A 19,808-nucleotide genomic window follows, 5' to 3' on the forward strand; every position below is an offset into this window, starting at 1 on the left:
ATTTGAATGGCAATTGCCGAGGAGTCCAAGATACATGGGAGATACAGAGCTCATAATTCTCTAAATTGTTATGTAAACAGTGCTCGTGCCCTGTTTTTGTTTGCATAAGTTTAAAAACAAGTCACTATACTGCATGTTTCATTTGATTAATCATTTATAGAATAGTCCTATCATAATAATAATTGTTTTGCGCATCAAATGAATTAATGGTATCTTCAGATTATCGAGATTCGAAGCCGGGCCTAAGACATCCCTTTAAAGTTTTTTGGGGCGGAAAAGAGCACCCCTCCCCTTTTGAAAAAAATCCTGGATCTAATACGGGAAAGTTCATCCCGTCTTTATTAGGTTCGAAAATAATTTTACCCAGAATGCAAGATATGCCGCCATTTTTGTCTCTAAATAGAAGCCGGGAACCCACGCGACCACTTGGACAAGGGGAGAATATTGATTTGATAGAGAAAAAGTAGGTTCATCATCTGTTATTCCAGAATGGCAGACAAGATAGACTTAAGTTTAGATGACATAATCAAACAAAACAAGAAGAGGGGAGGCGGACGTGGTGGTGGCCGAGGTGCGGGACGCGGCGGCGGTGGTGGTAGGAATTTTAACAAAAGCCCCCGTGGTGGTCGGGGTCGGGGTGGAAGTCGTGGAGGAGGGGGGCGAGGAACCTTCAGAGGTGGCATCAATAAACGTAGGAGCAGCGGCACAGGGGCGAGACCTCAACCGTACAACAGGGTGAGTTTGTACATTCTGTTGTAAATCATTTACCAGATCTAATTGGTGTGGCGTAAATTTGACACTAGCTGTACTTGTATAAGCGTTGTGCTTCAACCCAGTTTCAAATGTCAATACACGCAAATTACAATTTGTACAGTCTAGGAGTTCAGATTTCATAAAGGAATTGATTCATTTATTTATTTTTCAGCCTAAAGAATTACCCGATGTGTGGCAGCATGATATGTTTGATGGTGGAGTTGCCCCTATAAAGCGGTTTGGAGGTGGCGGTGGTGGTGGAAGTGGAGATGGAAAACTACACATTTCAAATCTTGACTTTGGTGTCAATGACTCCGATATACAGGTGCTAATTATATATATGTTTATATAGTGATTGTCAATATTTGACTTATCCACATTTATTACATTTTAATGATGGCAGAATAATCAACCAGATGATTGTGGCCATTTAACAGGCAGAATCAAAATAATGAAAGGTTTTGTGTCACTGTGTATGACATTTTTGTGATTTAGTCAGTATTTCCTAACATTTATTGCAAAGTGTGCTAGATTTTCAGTCCCCCTAACAGTGAAGGTGAAGAGAACTCAGGGTTTCAAACTAACTTGCAACTTATGGTAGCTATGTGGGTTACTGAACAGCGATGTTTTTCTACCCACTGGTACCGTTACCCTTTCATTTGGGGAAAAATAGCGTCAATATTAAACAAATTGGGAATTTTTTACCAATGTATCGGCAAATGATTTCAACTAAAATAAAAAAGAGAACAAAACAAGAAGTAGTCATCCCTTTAAAAACTTTTTTACAGTAATATTTGCTGTTGTGATACATAAGGAATCGTCGTAGCCTCGTTTTAGAATCGTTATAGCTCTACAAAACACGCGCACTGCCATGGTGTGTACTTTCGATTTGATACTGGAAGTTAACATTTTAGTTAACTTGTACAACGTTTCAGACTAAGCAAATTATGATGTCAGCGGTCTGTTTTTCGGCATGTAAATTGGGAATTTTTAGTCTCAAAATTGGGAAAAATCAATGGTTTTTGGTATTGGGAATGGTACCGTTTATCAGTACCAGTTATATCAGGAAAAAAATCTCTGCTGAACCTTGCAATTTTATCTAGTCACCCATAAATTAGAACACCTTTTATTTGAAAAGTATTTTCATGTTTTGTTATGCTGTTTAGTTTATATGGCATGCAACCGACAACAAACAATCGGGAAGTAAAGAGTATTATGTTGAATATGATAAGAAGGGGAAAAAACGAAAGCTCTTGAAATCGTGGAAGACCAGCGATTTTTTTCCTTATATAACTGGTACCGATAAACGGTACCATTCCCAATGTCAAAAACCATTGATATTTCCCAATTTTGAGACTAAATATTCCCAATTTCCTTGCCGAAATATAGACCGCTGACTTCGTAATTTATTTGAAACGTTGTACAAATTAACTACAATGTCCACTTCCGGTATTAAATCGAAAGTACAGATCATGGCAGTGCGCGTGTTTTGTAGAACTATGACGATTCCTTATGTCTCACAACAGCAAATATTAGCGTAAAAAAGTTTGTAAAGAGATGACTACTTCTTGTTTTGTTCTCTTTTTTCTTTTCTTTTAGTTGAAATCATTTGCCGATACGTTTGTAGAAAATTCCCAATTTGTTCGATTTTGACGCTATTTTTCCCAATTGAGTGGGTACCAGTACCAGTGGGTAGAAAAAAATCGCTGAAGACTAACCGACCACAACCTAAAGTTAATTATGAAATACTTTGCAGATCACAAACTTTTTCTAAAGAAACTTCAAAGGAAAAACAAAATGATCAGACAAAATTGAAAAACAAATATTTATTTTGTATATTTTCTAATCGCCAAGTGGGCATTCTGGGTCGTAATTTTTGTCTGCTCAGAAATTTGGTGGCAAGTGGGTGACTGTTAATTTCAAACCCTGGAACTATTGGTTTTCTCTCCATCTACTCATCTGTCATAGTTTAGTTTTCTGAACTTTTTTTTTTCATCACGCTTTGATTTAGGAACTGAAATTTGTTGTGTGGTTAACTGTTGAATGCATGTTTACTGGTAAAGTTTTGTCACAGTTGAAAGATTTTTATGAGATTTATGGGAATCTGTGCCAACTGTATTTTTCATGACTTTCTATGGCTTGTAATCACAGATTTGGGGTCATATAGTTTGTAGTCTGTCTGTTTGTCCTCAAAAACTTTAACCTTGGCCATAACTAGTGATGAAACGATTGTTGATCGTTTTTGGCTTGTCAATTCCAATTATCGATTCCATTTTCATAATCGATTGTCACCGGAACACAAGCCCATTATAAACGAATCAACTACGTATATATCATGGATGTGATTACTAGAAGAAAAAAATTTCATTCCTTGTAAATAAGCTAATAGATGTGTGTATGTTGCACATATCCATAAAACTAATAGGAAATAACCCCAAAATAATAAACATTTATTAACTATGTGTAAATACCGATGATTATCGATTATTAATTTTTTCTGATTATTCAACACTAGCTATAACGTTTGAACAGTTAGGACTTTCATATTCATATTTCACTTTTGACACAACCTTTGTGTACCAAAGTTTTTTATCTCATGACCTCGACATTGGGGTTTGACCTACTTTAAAAACTTTTATTAATTTTGCTGCCATACGGGGGCATCAGTGTTTTACAAACAAATCTCGTTTCCAATGTTTTAACTTTTAGAAATTTGATATGTGCTTATCAACTTATGTTGCTATGCAATACTTACAGAATGTTTGGTTATAATTTAATTTCTTTATTGCAGGAGTTATTTGCAGAATTTGGTCCCCTGAAGATGGCCACTGTCCATTATGACAAATCAGGAAGGTCATTGGGAACAGCAGAGGTTGTATTTGAAAGACGTCCTGATGCCCAGAAGGCCATGAAACAGTACAATAATGTACCCTTAGATGGTAAACAACAGTTTTATATATAAAGGAAAATTTTTTTACACTATCAGCAAACATTGTGATAAACTAAGCAAGAGGATGGGATATCTTTGTGAGGTTTGTGTTAATCTAATCAAAGACGGGTCATGCTGCATTTTAGAGAAAAATCTTTCTTTTTTCCTTTTTGGGTACTTCATAAAAAAGAATCTTTTACTAATTATGTATAATTTAATTCTTATTGTATTCTAGTCTTTAATGGGTCAAATTCAAATTAGATTATCACATTTTCTGATATTTGAAGACTTGTTTTGGGTAGTGTCCAAGACTAAACAATGCAATTTTTCCCTTTAATATTTTCTCAATTTCTTTCGGAGTGACTTAAAAATCGAGGCAGCGGAATATGCATTGCATGCATAGCCTACATATATTTTCTGTTATGAAGTTCATGGCAAACTTCACCTCCGATAACTACATTTTCAATTTTGATAAATAGACTCTGTAGAACTAAGATGGTTGCCTTCACAGCTCAACGCTTCATTGTGGTTGCTAAGTGAATCATTGCATGGTGCAAGTGATTTGTATTTTTAGGTCACCTGATTTTATTCAAGTGACCTATTGCAATTGGTTGTTGTCTGTCGTCGTGCGTTAACAATTGAACATTTTTAACTTCTTAATAACTTCCAGTCCAATTCTTTCCATATTTGGCATGAATCATCTTTGGGACAAGGGGGACTGTACATAAATTGTAAATATCAGGACTCCAGCACCCCTGGGACCCTAGGGGCAGGGCAAAAACTGCTCAAAATTGACAAATTTTCTTCTCAAAAACCGCACACATGTGAGAAAAACTTAATGCATAGTGATGTAGAGCAGAAAGGCCTCTACCAAAATTGTAAATTTCATGATACCAGGGATAGAGGTTCTGACCCCAGGGCGGGGCCAAATTTGGTATATTGTGTTTATGTGTAAACACTTAAATAACATTTTCTTTCGTGTTATTGATACTTAATTGAAACTAAATGAATATTTAGAAAGAGCAAGTAGTCCATTACTGTAATTGTAAATTTGATGATCCCCGGGGTAGGGGTTTTGACCCCAGGGTGGGGCCAAACTTAGTATACAGTATTTATCTGTAAGTTTGCTGATACTGTATAAAATCTAAATGCATACTTAGGAATAGCGGAAAAGGATGTACAAAAAATGGCAATTTTACAACCCAGGGTTTTGACTTTAGGTTGGGTTCAAATTAGTCATATCTTTTAATTTTAACACACCTATTATATTATTTAAAGCCTTTCTTCATTCAGTGTATGCTTTTTTGAGGGCATTGAAGTTTTAAGAACACATCTTGTTTTATACTGCAGGGCTCAAAATTAACATATGTTCGTCATTCTGTGACTGGTTTAAAGTCTGGTGGTCTGACTGGCATTTGTTTTAGTCAGTCCAATGGGACTTGTTAGTTTTGTAAAGCATCATTTTGGAAAATATACTTATGAAATCTTATACACACATTTGGCATCTTCTGTAGATGTCAGACAAATCTTGATTCGTAAATATAAATCCCACATAAGTGTTACAATATTGTCAGGCATATTGAGTTAAATTTCATTTTAATAACATTAATGAAATATGTTTATAATTATTTCTGGAAAACTTGGTTGGACTGGTAAATTTTTCCGCTGACTGGTTGAAATTATACCCCATCAGTCCGGCAGGACTGGTGACATAAAAAGTTAGCTTCAAGCCCTGTACTGTTGCTGAACATTACAATTTAGCTTAGATATTCAGAACAGGAATTTTTTTTGTAGATTTCATTGCCCTTGGGAGTTATGATACTTTTTCACTAATACTCAGGTGACCGATAAGGCCTATGGGCCTCTTGTTCAGTATTCATGTACATTTTGATAAAAAAAAATGAAGATTACTACTTTTGTCTTTTTGTATTAGGTTAAATGGGATTAATTTCATAATTAGTTTAGAAACTATATTCCTGTAGCTACAATAATGTAGCCCTATCCGATTTTTTTTTTTATTCTGACGTTTTCGGGATAGGGCTACAATTCCATAGGATCTCCGTAAGGATGCAAAATAATTTAATGAATAACCGATAATAAGCCCCCTGTATTAGTCTCAAATGTTGTTTACACCAAAAGGAGTACCAACTTTGTGCTCAGACATGTCTAATAAAGGTGTTTTTCATTAAATATCATGCACAGCATGCAAAATTCTCCATTTGCTCCACCATGCTTGTTATCGCAAGATCTCATATTAGTAGATCTACTGAAAAACCTAAACATTGACAATCAGCACGAAATGTAGTTACTCGAGTCATTCTGACAAAGAAAGGAAAATCATATGGTTGCAGAAAGAATTTACGCCCTGTTGTTTGTTTTTTAACTTGATATTAAATTTAAAACTTTTCAATACCTATGAAATAGCTTTTCCTCCGTACTTGTCCATTGATGTAAATACTACCTTATATGGCATATGCAAATAGCTTGACAGTCGGAAGTTGAAATTTCAGTACATCAAACATTGCGCACAAATATGAGTCGAGAAATTGGAATATATAAAAATTGTTGAAAATGGTAGAATTGAGTCTCACAAAGCATAAGTTGCAGGTTGTAAATTTATTTATTGTCAGACTAAGAAACATAGAATATCATTTTATTTACCTAAACAGTGATTTTTTTGGGCCAAAATGCCACCGATATTTGGCTGTTTCCCCTCACTAAAATTAGCTATTTTTTCCCAATTATATATGTATGTTTTTCCCAATTTCAAATCTAGGGAAAATAGGTCATTTAAAAAAAAAGTTACCGTATTTTGCTGACAAAGAGTAAATAAGTTTTTCTTCTTCAGTTTTATTCTCCAAACCACTGCACATGCAAAAGGTTTTGTAAAGAATATGTAAAACAATAGAGCCATCCATATAAGCAGATATGTAGCGACGTGTATAGTTTCCAGATACACATTAAGCCATTGTCGACAATTTAGTTTGACCGCCATTATATGTAGGGTCAGGCTAATAACAGGAAGTGATCAACTGTATAGGGTTTTACTAAAATCCGAAAAATACAAACAGGAGAGACATTTTGGAAACTTGATTATTAATATAATACTTACAAGATTATGGGTACAAATGCTAGTGAATTAATAATTTCTTATTTTGTTTATGAAATTGGACAATAAGTATTTCTTAGAAAAAGTAGATAATATCTATACAAGGTGTGACTTCCAATACATATTTAATGTTAAATAATGATTTATTTTATGATTTTAAATCAGATCTGAAATAAACCTCAAACAAAAAAATTGTTATTTGATTATTTTATGCATCTTTACCATTTTAATTTACTACGGAATGATTTTTCCCAATTTGAGGAAAATGTCGCTAATTTTTCCCAATTCAAAAGGAGGGGTGGTAGTTTGAAAAACAAAAAAAAAATCACTGCTAAAGAAAGTCAGCAAATGTTTAGACTGATCGAAAATGTTGCGGGAGAGAATCACTCCTGCATTTGCACCATTACGGAGATCCTGAGTATTTGTAACCTTCTCCCAAAAACAAAAAAAAATTGGAAAGGGCTACACTATTATTTATTGCAGCTAATATTCCGGCAGTATATGTCTCTGACAATGAATGTTTCTTTTGATAATGACAGAAAATGGACATTGAGTTAAAAAAAAAATAGGGTTATCATTTTGGTAATGTCTAGGGTACTGTGGATTAGGGTAAGAGTGTTTGGGAGGGAGGGGTGCAAAGAAGTGTATACGATACTTTATAATTACATAATGTTACAAACATTTGTATATTATCTGTAGGCAGACCTATGAACATCCAACTGATTGGTGCCACAGAATCAGCCATAAGCAGAATAGGCAGGCGCAGCGATGGTCCTGTTGGTGGTGGTGGTGGTGGTGGCGGCGGTGCAAGGTACAGTATTAAAGAACTAGAGTGTACAGTCATTCATATCGATTATGCCTCTTCCAAGTCCTTGACAAAGTGATACGTGTTGGTTTTGTCATGGGTGTCTGTAAAGGTCATACATTGTATCCTGGCTACAACTCTGGTACCTTTGCACAGAATTACGCTTTAAAGGGACATGGACACATTTGAGCTGAAAATTTAAAAAAATTTATTTTTCCATTTTTATTGTTTATAATGCTTAACTAATGCACTTCTAATGGTCAACCTAATTTGAATATCAGTTTTTTAGTTGCAAGAGAGATACAGCACTCGCAATGCTTTGTTATGTAAACAAGGCTCATACCATGTTTTTGTTTACATAAGTTAAATATGATAGTAAGAGTTTCGTTAAAAGCATATTTTTCATTTCACAAGTTTATCATATCTCATTTTGTTTTAAACATGATATTTTTAATAAAGCACTATATATGTAAACAAAAACATTGCACAAGCCTTGTTTACAAAAAGAATTGTGAGTGTTGTATCTCACTTGTAACTCAACAAATGACATTCAAATTTTTGCTGAGCATTAGAAATACTTTAGTTAAGCATTGTAAACATTAAAAATGTGGAAAATTTAAAACATAAGTCCTTTTTTTGATCATGACCTAGAAAAGGTGTGTTATGATTTTAAACCAAGGTCTTGTTACCAGAGTAAGGGTCAACACTTGGGAAATATATAACTACATGTAGTTACTATTTACATTATCACACTACACTGTTAATTGAATTACATTACTATTTATTTGTAATTGATAACATTATACAATGTGTGTATGGGAAATATGCCTCTCAAAACACAAAATTTATTGCACACTTGCATTTTTATATATATCAGTCCATGTGAAAGGTGTCGGGTGTGACCGTTGTACAGTTCTGATGTGTGTAACTATACACTGGACCAGAATGTCAAACGTCCAGTTTTGAATTTTATTTATGCTGGGTCTCATAAATGCATGTTCTTACAATGAAATACTTATTAATCAAATTAATTAATTCAAGTTTGTAATGGACTGAAACTGCCTGGATCAATTTAAGTATTATGAGAGACGTGTTAAATCAAGAAGAAAATAATTCCTTCATTCTATTTTGTTTGTATGGGTTTTTGGTCGAACAGAATTTGGTTTGTTGACTACACAGGACCAGATGTCCTATGTGGCTGATAAAACTTTCTTATAGACTGATACACAAATCACAAAAAAATGTCAATTCACATGTCTTGATTTACAAGTTCCAATGGTTAACAAACAAAATCATTTGAAGCTGCAGGTTTTCAGGTCGTATGGGGCTTTAAAGGGGCATGGACATTTATTGTTTACAATGCTTAACTAAAGTATTTCTAATGGTCAACCAAAATTTGAATATCTGTTGTTGAGTTACAACACTCACAGTTCTTTGTTATGTAAACAAGGCTCGTGGCATGTTTTTTTTTTTACATATTGTAACAAAACCGAGGGTATGGGATAGTTACATAATCATGGGCCGCTGTTTATCTTCTAATAAATGTCAAGGTAGAAATGGTTACTTTTGTTGACCGCAATTTATGACGAACGATGACCAATCGATGGTCCACTTTGAAATAATATCTTCACTTGATAGTTATATGTATAAGAATAATATTCTATATAAAGTTTATAACATTTTTTGTGACGATCCTTTGGTCAAATTGTATATACACACAATGATAACTTGTTTGGTTGGTACGTTATTTAGTTAAGTATACGGTGACGAACCAATCCAGGACATCCCTACTACTAAAAGGGCTTGTAAATTACTATAAAAACGTTCTGTCACTCTTAATAAATATGTGGTTACATGTAACTTAAACTTGGTACTATTTGGTACCTACCACTATCTTATTTCTGAAGTGTACCGAGTCTCTCTCTGTAGTTGACTGATCTTCTCTCTCCAAACAGCTGTCTTTTATTTACATCGGTTGTTGTTATGACGTAGTAACATTTCAAACTGATAACGTCATACGTTTATCTAAGTTAGCGAGTTGAATTCGTAAATATTACTTAATAACGTTGTACCAATATAAACATAATAAACATAACATATTTTATAACAATATGCAAATCAAAGCAATCAAGTTCAATAAAATCAATTGTAGTTCATTTCTATTGTTCATATTTTGCTTATAAATTACTTTTGAAATAGTTTTAAACATCGGGTTCAGAGTTCATAATATTCCATCATAAGCGGTTAGTCTGAATGAAAATCACAACATTGTAACAAACGATATGGATTTAATTGGATAATTCTAAAGTTACATCTGCTATCAGGTCAGTTTATTATTGTATAGGTATAAAGTAGTGTATTTAATGAGTGAAGTCCTGAACCGTAACATTATATTATAGAAAATAGCATGTATAACACAAATGAGAAGTGCCAAACACTAGAAACTGTTTAATTGTGTTCAGAAGTAACCTGTATGTTGAAAATAACTGCTTTAAACAAAACTTTTACTAGTATTTTAATCTATGTAAACAAAGACATGGGACAAGCCTTGTTTACATACTAAAGAATTGTGAGCTCTGTCTCTCACTTGGAACTTAAAAAATGACAATCAAATTTTTGCTGACCTTTAGAAACACCATAGTTAAGCAATGTAAACATTAAAAATGGAAAAATAGAATTTGAAATTTTTCCAGCTCAAATCATGTCCATGCCCCTTTAATGAATATTTAAAGGTGTGTTTGCAAAAAGTACAGTGGTGAAATATGTTTGCCAATGAGATTTTTTGACATTAAATTTTGGAGATGGAAAGCAAGAATACAGCTATATAAGGTCTCAACTATGAACACTTTTCTGCGCTGTAAATCAAAGTTTTTTATAAGAGGTGGACCTGTAGCTCTCTGTTCTGACCCAATCTTTTCCCAGAGAGTTACAAATCTGCAGCTAGAGTCAATATAATGCCTAAAGGGTCAAGGTTACTGGTTAGATCATGTGTGAGCCATAAATTTGCTACATGGTACACTCCTTAAATATGCTGTCAGTTACATGAATTCACTCTGTGTTAATGTTGACTGTGTAATGCATAAATTTTTTCCATCAGGTTTAGTGGCAACAGGCCCCGAGGTCGCGGAGGAAACCGAGGAGGAAGGGGGGGTAGAGGAGGAGGAGGAAGGGGAGGGGGAGGACGAAACAACAAGACACAAAAGACAGCAGAGGAACTGGATGCTGAACTGGACGCTTACAACTCAAAGGTACACACAACAGAGAGCAACATTCAAGTAAAATATCTTCAACATTTTTAGACAGATTGTTTTCTAAAGTGATTTTCCTTTTCACAAAGGGTCATGATGATTTTGGGGTTTGAAATTCCAACTTGTTAACATCAAGACTTGTACATTTTATGATACTGCGTCACAAGATGTCTATTCAAATGTTTTGTGAACTTGTTTGTATCGATAGATTTGTTTGTATATTTACGTACCTCAGTGGATAAGGTATCAGATTACTGACCTGCAGATTCTGAGTTCAAATCATAGTTGTTGGTTGTTGTTTTTTCCTTCAAAATTACATATTCTTTGCTTTTTTGACATATTTACTGATTACATATCATGTCTTTCATGATTAATTAATTTCGTCCCGATTTGATGAACTCTTGCAAGGTTTAGTGAGCCACCTTAAGTGTTTTAACTTAATAAATCATAGACTCAATAACAGGATTTCACTGTATTTCATAGAGAAGTGACCTGAACTTGGGATTAGGATGACCCCTACCCATTTTAAGGTCAAAAGGTTAAGCTACCTAGATAGTAATATACAGAACAGTTTCTTGGCATGAAGTGGCTTCCCTTTCATTTCAAATAATCAAACTTTACACAAATATTCACCACAAGATGAGAAAGATTTCTATTGACTTCAAGGTAAAGGGACAAGCAAACTGGACTCTTGAGGTGGAAAATGGGTCTCTGGGTCATGAGTGATTGAGTGATTTCTCTTTTATCTGGGTACATGATGCATGTGTACAAAGAGACAGAGATCTGTGGAGGATTATACATAAAGTCTGCGGAGAGTAGGTCAAAATTAGTTACTGAAGGATTCTCACTTGGAAGCAGAGCAAATTCAGGCTTATGATACGAACCCATTCTCTGTGGGGTACAGACTTTCCCGATGAGAAAGTTGTTTGAATCCTGATTTAAGGAATACCTCTATCAGTTGAAGATTTGGGTATTAAAAAGATGCTCGAAGGCCTAGGTGTAAAATTAACAAGTGATATAAAATACGAAAAAATCAGACATGTATCCTAAACCCACAGAATGACTGAAATATTAAATGGAAATCAATCTGCGTGTATGTTTCCCCTAGAAAATGGAAAATTCCTTCCATGTTTTGCGTCATGTGCAGGTTTACGCTGTACCATCTCTCACAAAGGCCAACCCCTACGGGAACGAAAGGTGCAGTGCACAAACCGCTGGGCAGATGAAAATTACAAAAATACTTGCAAATTCAAGCAGTGCTGTAGGGTCTGTAAGCAACCAGGTCACTTTCCGGGATCGGATAATTGCCGATCATATGTCGCTCACCAGGAAGACATATAGTGTGCTTCAACAGGCACTGATCATCACACTAATAAGTCAGACAAAGGTCACTCAAGGTCATTTTGTAGAAGTCAATGTATACTAACATGAAGGAGATAAAACTTCATTTCAACACTATTTCAACAGTTATTGATCACTGTGCAAGTCATTCCTCATATGATGCTTAGTAATTGATTGTTTAGATGTATTTCGGGGAGTGTGTATAAGTTAAATAAGGCAACAACTGAGTTACATGTATATGCTTTGCTTCAAGATAGCAGTAAATTTCCCTTTGCAATTTTCAGATAAAATTCTAGAAAAACTGAATTCAGAATATCATTTACTCAAATGTTTTGTTAATTAATTTAAATGTGTTCATGTGCTAGCATAAGTTAGTATCACATGGGATTATGTTTGCGGGACTCGAGTCAGTACAATGTGTTGTTGTTTTTTTTGTTACAGATGGACACAGATTAGAGGAAAGTCGGCGGATATTGGACAAATTGGCGATTTTACGCTATGTATTTAATAGTACTGACCAAGGGACTTGTGCTTTACTAAAGCAAATGGACTTTAACTCCTACAGGAATATTATGTTGGATGTGTGTGTGTATAGATGATGTGTGTAAATGACGACAAGCTTCTGTGGAACACAGACTTGGGACACTGATCTGAAGATTTCTGTTGGTAGAGGAAGGCTGATGGCAAGTGGTCAAGTGATGCAGACATTTGAACAACGTGCCATGGCTCGTGGTTTTAAAAGAGTTTTGGCGTCTTACTCGTATATTTTATTTGTACCGTTTTAAAATAGACTATACTTTTGAATTGACTTTTACGTTATAGGTAATGAAATGTTCTGTTGTACACCTTTGATTGGTGTTAAAATCGAAAGGGAGAAATAAGTTTTAATTTTAAAATATTGATTTTCACACTTGGTAAAGTCAAGTTACACATTATATTATCATTTTGATATTATGTCGCATAGAAAGTGCATTAAGTGTTTTATTTCATTATCATTGTCTCATCTAATCATAATATCCAAAGTATATGTTTGAATTTTGTATTTTTAAATCGTGGAAAAGTAAATGTGCATTTCTTTTTTCTTTGAAAGAATACCAACAAGTCAGATGTGTAATCCTCCATTTGGAGTATACATTTGTAGCTGTCTTCTATCTTAATAGGGATGTAAAATTTGGCCAATTGTGATTTACAAGATCAGCGAGTCTAATTAAAACCACCACCCCCCTTCTTTTCCTTACAATTGTAAGTGAGAAGTGGATGGTAGCATTATATAGATGTATCAGACAGGGTGTACTCCTTCATCAAGGAAATTTATTTCAATAAATATCATAAAATCACCAACAAACTTTACATTCTTTTTCACAATCATGTACTCTATGATAGAATACAGTGTTCAATTTGTTTTGTAATCTGATTGGAAAAAAATAGTGGTTTAATATCTTTTATTTCATAACAAAACAAACAATGACAAAGTCTGAGGAAACTCCAATGTCACAATGTAAAATCAGGTATAAATGGAAGTCTGAGGAATCTCCAATGTCACAATGTAAAAGCGAGGATTAAAGTCTGAGGAATTTCCAATGTGTCACAATGTAAAAGCGGGGATTAAAGTCTGAGAAATCTCCGATGTGTCACAATGTAAAAGCGGGGATTAAAGTCTGAGAAATCGCCGATGTGTCACAATGTAAAAGTGGGGATTAAAGTCTGAGCAATCTCCGATGTGTCACAATGTAAAAGCAGGTATTAATGAAAGTCTGAGGAATTGTGTTCCTGTTAGAAGCCATTTTTAAATTATGAACTTAGATCCCGACTATTAAAAGGGCTGTTTTTAAACCCGCCATTGTATTGTATCGTCGAAACACCATATCGTATATCGCTGGACAGACTTATACCGGTACATTTCGATATATTGATTCACCCCTAGTGTACATAATAAAGTATTGTCTGCTGATATCTTGAGAATGGTTTGTTTGAAAGACATAAAACTTAGTACACTGATTTCTCCTAAGTAGATAGCTCCTTTCGATTTTCAGGTTACATTGTCAAGGGTCAAACTGGACATAGTAAGATATCTGTTCAATATATTAGAATGCTTTGCTTGACAGACATCAAACTTGGTACACTGGTTCTACTTGATGAGAAGATGACCCATATGCAATTTTTAGATTACAAGGTCAAGGATCAAACTGGACAAAGTAAACCATTGTCCACTCAATATCTCAAGAACCATTTCCTTGTCAGATCTGAAACCTGGTACACTGATTTCTAAGCAGTAGATGACCCCTATTGAGTTTGAGGTCATAAAGTCAAGGAAAACCTGGACATAGTAAGATATTGTCTGCTCAATATCTTGAGAAGCCTTTGATTGACAGACATCAAACTAGTTTCACTGGTTCTACATAAGGAGTAGATGAATCCTATTGATTTTTATGTCAGAGGTTAAACTTCTCTGGACATAAGATAGTCTGCTCAATATCTGAAGAACCCTTTACTTAACCATTAACCAAGCTTGGTAAAATGATTTCCCCTAGAAAGAAGATGACCCTACTGTTTTTAAAGTCGAGGATCAAACTGGACAGAGTACGATATTTTCTGCTCAGTATCTTTAGAATGCTTTGCTGAGAAATCTTATTATACCCCCCGCAACAAGTTGTGGTGGGGTATACTGGAATTGGGTTGTCTGTCTGTCTGTCCGTCCGTCTGTAGACGCAATGGTTTCCGGGCTCTAAAGCATCCTTTCCACCTACCGTCACCATATCATATATATGGACTACCCATGGGATGAAGATGTTCCCTATCGATTTTGGGGTCCAAAGGTCAAGTGCACTGGACATCGAAGTAGCAATATGGTTCCATTTGTCATGCCATTTGTTTTTTACACTCAGAAAAGAGGTAGTTTATACCTATTACCAACACCCTTTGGGAGATTGGGGTAAGCGGGGGGTATTCTTAGTGAGCATTGCTCACAGTACCTCTTGTTGGTACACTCAGTAACTTGAGAACCATATTTCCTTGACATTCTGACATCAAACTTGATGCAGTGGTGCCCCTTAAAGGAGTAGATGACACCCCACACCCCCATTGGTTTTCAGATCACAAGGTCATGATTCAAATGACTGAGTATTTGAAAATATCTGCTCAGTAGTTTGAGAAATCAAATTTGTTATGGTTGTCCCTGACTGGTAGATAACCTTTGTTTTTCACTATCACTACACGCATTCAAAATGAAAAGTCGATCCTTTTCAATATTGCCACACGGGGCATATATGTTTCTAAAACATTTCTTGTTTGAATTTAACAAAGGCTGTTCTTGTAACATTTCATTTGTGACCTAGACAACAAATATAGAATGCATATCCTTTTGTGATAGAGACTATATTTCGGATTCATTATGCCCATCCTTTTGTGATAGAGACTATATTTCGGATTCATTATGCATATCCTTTTGTGATAGAGACTATATTTCGGATTCATTATGCACATCCTTTTGTGATAGAGACTATATTTCGGATTCATTATGCATATCCTTTTGTGATAGAGACTATATCTCATATTCATTATGCATATCCTTTTGTGATAGAGACTATATCTCGGATTCATTCCGAAAGCTCGGATATATCTAGAAGAGAAACCAGATAGACGAGGTAAGCTGACAAAACACCAAAGAAGAAATCAGTCGGAAATAAACATCTCTCTCTGATAAAGGGTAGGCATGAACAAGGTTGACTGCAACATCAAAATTTTATTTTATTGGCTTGCTATAGCATCTTATATGAAGTATGATGATTTCAACATCAAGAGAGTGATAAAAGCTTTAAATTAATTTGGTTTTTTCCGTTCGGATTCATAATAAAAGTTTTTGTTTGCAAATAAGAAAAGTCCAAAATTTTGTTACCGTGATTTGATGTGTGATATGAATATTAAAACGTGCCAAGGTTCGGATAGACACTCGATAAAATGTAGAGATCCTCCTAAGGATATTTCCCAAATTCATAGAATTTTAGTGTTGGAAATATGGGACGGCACTGGCTTCAAGACTGATGAATGAATTCAAGACAAAATGTCTCTAAAATCTGTCACTAAAGTGATAATTGATTTGGGAGAAGATTTAGATTGAGGGATACATTAGCTATGGACCTTGCTTAGGTTCAAAAGTATTGTATTCACATATAATTATATGATTGAAATGGGGAATACCCTGTCGTGTACATGTACTAGATTGATCTTTATTTACCTTTAAATTCAAGCTGAAGATGTGTTAATGCAAGGTGAAGATAACGGTGATCGATCTCATAACTCCTATAAGGAATACAAAATAAAGAGTTGGGCAAACACAGACCGCTGGGCATACCAGAAATAGGATCAGGAACTTAGGAGGAGAATTTAGCATCCCCTGTCCACCAGTCACATCCGCTGTGATCCCTGTCTTGATCAGGTAAACGGAGTAATCCGTAGTAAAATCAGTGTGCCAAGAACGACCTAACAATCGGTATGAAACACGTCGGGACAACATTTGACCAAATGATGTGTATGTTGTATTGGCAAACTAGATCGTTATAACGACCATAGAATTTGCTAAAAAGCTGACTTTCAATGAGACTGTTGAAACCCCTGTAACAGCAACTTGTTTGTCAGTAGCCTGCCTTAATTTAAAAACTGGTCGTGCACAGAACAAGCTCTTGCATATCGAAACAGTTGAGAGATATAAACACCATGTGTGGGTGATAATGGAATATTACTACATGAATACGGAGAGTCGATGATGGAGAAACTGAATTTTAAATCATCCTGTTTGTCATAAAGTTGAGTTGTTAGTCTACCGATAATACTCATTTTCAATAAAATATCCAAGTATGAAGCAGATGTGGAGGAATTTGTGGTGTCTTTTATCTCAAGTTCACAGGGATATATCGAATCTACATATGAATGAAAATGATTATTGATACTATATAAAACATTGTGGATATATCTAAATGTCAAATTGAAGGCCACAGCAAGAGATTTTTTCCTCATGTAGAAGCTTTTGAATAATTAAATTCTGCTTCATAAAAACAGGTCAACTAACAAAGGAGCACAATTCCTTCCCATGGGAATTGCAACAGACTGTTGGAAGACCTGATCACCAAAGACTACCAAGATATTGTCAATGAGGAACTCCAGCACATTTTTTATTTCAACTTCACAGAGTACTAGTGCATGGAATCAGAGTGGTGTTTAACAAAGTAATTTTTTGGATGACTGATCACTACATACAAATATTTCCTTTTTCCATTTTTGTTGAAGAATTTTAGCATTTGTCTATGTCAAAAAGTCTAGTCTTTAATTTATCTTGAGGAATGGTCGTGTAAAGTGTCGATATATATTCATGCACATATATGATCTTAACCTCAAGGTCAAATCCACATTGATCTTTGGCCACAATTGTTTTTGTTTAATTTGGAACTCTTACTTTAATTATGACATGCAACTTTTGACATCTTGGAACATTATGATAATGTGTTCAGCACCTTAACACGCCTGTGACATTGACATAAAGCCGATGTATTAATTCAAACTTTGAACTCCATCGTAATGATTTTTTTACTTAAGTTATTATAAATGACATATAATACATGCAGTTGAAATATACTTATCTAAATTGCACTAGTACCCCAACAGATATCATTCAAACTGCATAATGCAGCATTCTATAATAAGGAGAAAAGTTTAATATCAATGCTATTCCAAATCCATATTAGGATGTTAATGGAGGCACAAAAGTCAAGAACAACCTTTGGGGCAAATGTTTAAAGAGCTTCTCTTACTATTACAAATATATGGATCGGAGAAACGTATATTGTCATTTTAACACGGTCAAAATTATTTTGGTTATGACAGACCCCAAGCAATCTTTGAAATGATATGCATAAATTCTCTGTTTTAAAGAAATGGTTATAGACAATGATTTCATACTTTTACTGCAAATTACCTTGACATTGTTCATATGACTTTAGCTATTTGGACAATTCATGTGCATGCATGTGGCTGGACTTTGAAATGATGAAATATTTTAAAATGCTCACACCAATGACGAAGGTTGCATATGATTCGTTTGTGTTATACAGCTCAAAGTCACTGGGAGACACTAATGCTGCTTGTGACCTTGGGGTAGACCCGAGGTCATCTGGAGAAAGAATATGAAATCGACATCCAGATCTTATCTTTGCGTTGTAGGAATATGTTACATACAGTTGTCATGACCTTTCACAAACCCCAATGTCATGGAGATGTCACTAGTTTTTTGGAAAATTTCTGACAACCCACTGGGGGTGTGAGACAGAGGGTCCACCCATCCTCTTATTATGTCTCCCTGTCCCAGAAGGGGGACATTGTTATAGTGTGAATTCTTCCTCTGCTTCTCGTACAAAGTTTGTCTAAGCCTTAACTTTTTTGTCTTTCAACACAGGCCTTTGATAATTGGTATACCATAAGGCAGTGTGTCGCATACCATCCTTGATGACCTTTAATGTAGGGGTCAATAGAATTTTTGAGCATTTGTTTTTTGTCCAGACCATAACTTTTTTTTTGTTTCTTGACATAGGACTTAATATTTAGTATGTTGGTATACCATGATAAGACAGTGTGTCACTTGCCATTCTTGATGACCTTTTATGCAAAGGTCAAATAATATACAATTTGAGAGACCTTTTTTTTTGGTGAAAGGTTTTTGACCATTGGCAGTGGCTCAGTGGTAGAGCGTTCGCTTCTTAACTGGGAGGTCATGAGTTCGAGCAAAGCTCATGCCATGGCTGTGTCAAACCTACGACGTTATCATATGTAGCGATTGCTCCTTCGCCAAACACTCGGCATTAAGAATCATGGGTGTAGAGGTATAGACCTTAAAAACGGAGGTCCTGTGTCACGGCAGGAGTTTGCACGATAAAGAACTCTTGCTGCTATGGCCCTGAGCACTAAGCATAGGTCTAAATTTGTGGTACTTAACCTACGGCTGATGACGTCTCAATATAAGTAAATAATTCTCGACAGGACGTAAAAATAAACGATCAATTTGAAACACTTTTGATTTGGTATGTGAGTATATCATGATCATAAGACATTTTTATTGTCTGGACCATTCCCTTTTTGTCTTTTGACATAGGCCTTTGATATTTGGTATACCATAAGACAGTGTGTCATGTGCCAAGGTCAAATAATAGAATTTTTTGTGCCCGGACCATAACTTTTTTGTCTTTTGACATAGGCTATGTTGGTATACCACGAAAATACAGTGTGTTGCGTGCAAATTTTTATGATCCCTAAAAATCAAAATATGGAAAATGGAAGGAGAGACATCAGTTTTAGTTCACTGAAAACAATTCTTCCTAGTTATTATCTAATATGCCATGGTTTACACTTGTGCAATAGAATACAATTATCTGAAAGTGGAAGTACTGCTGTAATAAGACAATTAAGATGAATATTCCATATACACAAACACAGCAGAGACCATAAATAATTAATGGCATATAATTTCACACAATTATGTCAATGAATGAAAAACACATGACCACTAATTCATGACTATGAAGTTTTCTTTTTAATTTTATATATTTCAAAATCAGACAATCAGAATTTGATTCGTTC

The 19,808-nt window shown here is 34.9% G+C and overlaps 2 protein-coding genes across 6 annotated transcripts in view; one reads left to right on the top strand and one right to left on the bottom strand.

Annotated features, from left to right (window-relative positions):
• The first annotated feature begins 356 nt into the window (after window positions 1–356).
• Window positions 357–13,530, top strand: LOC125668310 (THO complex subunit 4-like). 2 transcript variants are annotated; one of them, XM_048902281.2, is made up of 6 exons: window positions 357–735; window positions 926–1,078; window positions 3,545–3,692; window positions 7,491–7,602; window positions 10,694–10,871; window positions 12,627–13,530. In XM_048902281.2, the coding sequence occupies exons 1-6, from the start codon at window positions 490–492 to the stop codon at window positions 12,639–12,641; spliced, it is 852 nt and encodes a 283-aa protein (XP_048758238.1). In that variant the 5' UTR covers window positions 357–489; the 3' UTR covers window positions 12,642–13,530. The 2 variants fall into 2 exon arrangements, with proteins under 2 accessions (XP_048758238.1, XP_048758239.1); XM_048902282.2 differs by having other exon boundaries at window positions 10,694–10,844.
• A 6,208-nt stretch (window positions 13,531–19,738) lies between these two features.
• The window catches only part of LOC125668309 (uncharacterized), a 6,523-nt gene continuing 6,453 nt past the window's right edge, over window positions 19,739–19,808 (bottom strand). For all 4 annotated transcript variants that reach the window (XM_048902278.2, XM_048902279.2, XM_056164224.1 and 1 more), the window contains one exon: window positions 19,739–19,808. This exon is cut by the window's right edge and continues 1,363 nt beyond it. In XM_048902278.2, coding sequence (XP_048758235.1) covers window positions 19,791–19,808 — 18 coding nt within the window. In that variant the 3' untranslated portion in view covers window positions 19,739–19,790.

The sequence above is a fragment of the Ostrea edulis genome, chromosome 4 (genome assembly GCF_947568905.1).
Source record: "Ostrea edulis chromosome 4, xbOstEdul1.1, whole genome shotgun sequence".
Taxonomy (NCBI): Eukaryota; Metazoa; Mollusca; class Bivalvia; order Ostreida; family Ostreidae; genus Ostrea; species Ostrea edulis.

What these genes read in the sequence shown, in the direction of transcription:
- LOC125668310 (XM_048902281.2), top strand. Translation starts at nt 490, where the DNA reads ATGGCAGACAAGATAGACTTAAGTTTAGATGACATAATCAAACAAAAC. An exon ending in GACCTCAACCGTACAACAGG is followed by an intron (nt 736 to 925) that starts GTGAGTTTGTAC and finishes TTTATTTTTCAG; the next exon opens with CCTAAAGAATTACCCGATGT. An exon ending in GGTGGTGGCGGCGGTGCAAG is followed by an intron (nt 7,603 to 10,693) that starts GTACAGTATTAA and finishes TTTTTCCATCAG; the next exon opens with GTTTAGTGGCAACAGGCCCC.